Source organism: Berghia stephanieae, chromosome 11 (assembly GCF_034508935.2).
Source record: "Berghia stephanieae isolate SIO BIC M18660-M18661 chromosome 11, UCSD_Bste_1.3, whole genome shotgun sequence".
NCBI lineage: Eukaryota > Metazoa > Mollusca > Gastropoda > Nudibranchia > Aeolidiidae > Berghia > Berghia stephanieae.
The window spans coordinates 5,237,136-5,239,635 of NC_088370.1; the positions used below are offsets into that span (position 1 = coordinate 5,237,136).

The window sequence follows — 2,500 nt, forward strand, 5'->3', positions numbered from 1 at the left end:
GGGTGGTGAGTGATGATGATGATGATGATGATGATGATGGCGACGATGATGATGTTGATGATGAGGTGGTGCTATACTGATGACGAGTTTGAGGAGGAGGGCAAAGAGGAAGAAAGGGAGGAATAGAAAGAGGAGATGATTGATGATAAAGATGATGATGATGATGATGATGATGATGATGATGATGATGATGATGATGATGATGATACCAAGGACCCTAGTCTATCGCAAAGTACTTTCCACCAGATCCAACAGAACCGTTTCCTAAATCACTGTTGGGTGGACAAGGGAAGTTCAGATTTCACCCAGCATCGATCTCGGTCCCTTTACTTATGAAGTGAGTGCTCTACCAACTGAGCTATCGGGAGCCACTCACTCATAAGTTTGAAACGTGACTTAACCCTCTCCTTACCAACCAAAGGAAAAAATCGTCCCATTCGTTACGATCCCATCAACACTTTTATCATTCAGATTTATTTTGTAAATCTCACAATTTAAAGAAAAATATTTTATCTAGCTATAAAAACGTGACACTAGATGTGTTGTAGAGTTCATTTTGCTGATCATTTTTATGCATAGAATGTATTTGTTGCTTTTCTGTTTGAGTAAGACAAAAAAAAAAAACAAAACCGATTTTTGTGTTGGGTGGGTGTGAAATTTTCGGGAAAATTCTGAAAATGGCTGATAAGGAAAGGGTTAAATTTATTGTTAATATTAAAGACAAGACAAATGTTATTATAGTTACTAGTTTTTCAAAATGATTAAATCTAAAATTCCCATTTCTTCTCGAGTTTACTTGAAAAAAAAATCACTTTTTAGCATCTTGGCCAGCCCGACATAAAACCGGATCGAGGCAATGGGTAAGAAATTATTTATTTAAAAAAAAACAACAAAACAAAACAAACAAACAAATAAAAACAAAAACAAAAATAAAAAAACAACAAAATCTCTAATACGTTATTCTCCCCACAGCCGAGTCACAGCTGGTCAGAGGGAAAACAGAACGTGGCTCTCAGTGCTTTCTACTACGGCTACTTCAGCACACAGGTCATTGGTGGCTATCTGTCCGGGATATTTGGCGGGAAAAGAATTATGGGTATCAGCGTGCTGGTGACGTCACTGATTGCCTTGTTGACCCCGCCTGCTATCATGGCGGGATATTACTGGTTGGTGTTGTGTCGTGTCATCCAAGGTTTAGCACAGGTCAGTTGGTTTATCTATATAATTTAATTTTGTATAAATAATAAGGCCAGTTCTTAGTTTTATTCCCAACCATATATTCGTGCGGCTATTAGGTTTGTGGTATGACACTCGCTTTCGCAACGGAAGGTCCTGGGGCATAATTGAGTCTTTAGAGAAGGCTCTTTACTCACTAGCTCTCACCGTACTCAGGTGTAAAATGAGTACCTGGCCGTTTACATAGTTGTCTGTCCGAAAAAAAAAAACAACCTAATATCGCGTAACAGGCGTCAATTTTTCGTCCTCCATGTTAAGTGTTGCTGTTGGCCAGGGACCCCTTGTAAAGCGCTTTGAGCTCGTTTTGTGGATATTGCGCTACATAAATGCTCAATTTACAGCTCAAATTAATATATTTATATTCGTATTTTGCGTCACACCAGTGTTTTCTATGCGTTCTTTTGGACGCAGCGTGAAGAGCACAACGATGGTGCCAAGATAGTCACAAATAACTTTACAAATTCTAAAATGTAAAGGAAACCTTCACATTCTCTTTGGAAAAATAAACAAACCCCACCTTCGTTTGGTTTACTTTTCTGACCTTTTCATCTGTTTGTTTGCATTCAAGATCTGATAATGTTTTATGGTACTACACTACAACAGTGTGGGGAATATTCCCCTGATTAGTTCTATGGGATAGCGTGGCTCAGTGGTACGGTCTTTTCTTCGTACCTGAAAGCTACCGAGTTCGATCATCCGCCGCGCTGCGTGGCCTTGAGCAAGTCACCTCGCTCGGCGCATAGTTGAGATCTTGGAAAAGGCTCTTTACTCACATTCTCTCACCGTACTCGGGTGTAAAATGAGTATCTGGCCGTTAACAGCGTTGTTTCTGTCCGGAAAAAAGTTTTTAATATCGCCTGACATGCTTCATGTCTCGTTCTACAGGTTACGTGTTGCTGTTGGTCAGGGACCCCTTGTAAAGCGCTTTGAGCACATTTAGTGGATATTACGCAATATAAAATCTCAATTTCTTTTTTCATTTCTTTTTTTCAACAAAAAAGTAAGAATATAAATTTCCTAAAGAGCTAGAACGTTAATTTTACATAATCTTTGATCATTTTAATATTTACTTTACTCTTTGTTTTCTGGTTCATTCCATATAATATATTACCGAATTGAGACGACTTGTCGCAAATTAAGATTTAAGTTCAAAATTCAAAGATGAAAGAAGCTTAGATTAATTCTTAGCCTTAAAACTGTATTTCAAACCTCTTCCCACCCCACCCCCAACAAATCTATTCTCTGGACATATTTACAAAAAGTC

At 38.3% G+C, this 2,500-nt stretch overlaps 1 protein-coding gene across 1 annotated transcript in view; it reads left to right on the plus strand.

Annotated features, from left to right (window-relative positions):
* Positions 1-984: 984 nt before the first annotated feature.
* The window catches only part of LOC144956956 (sialin-like), a gene marked incomplete at its 5' end in the record, with an annotated part of 21,651 nt that continues 20,135 nt past the window's right edge, over positions 985-2,500 (plus strand). Inside the window, 1 exon segment of the mRNA XM_078887805.1 lies at positions 985-1,203. Within this exon segment, the coding sequence (XP_078743931.1) occupies positions 985-1,203 (219 nt within the window).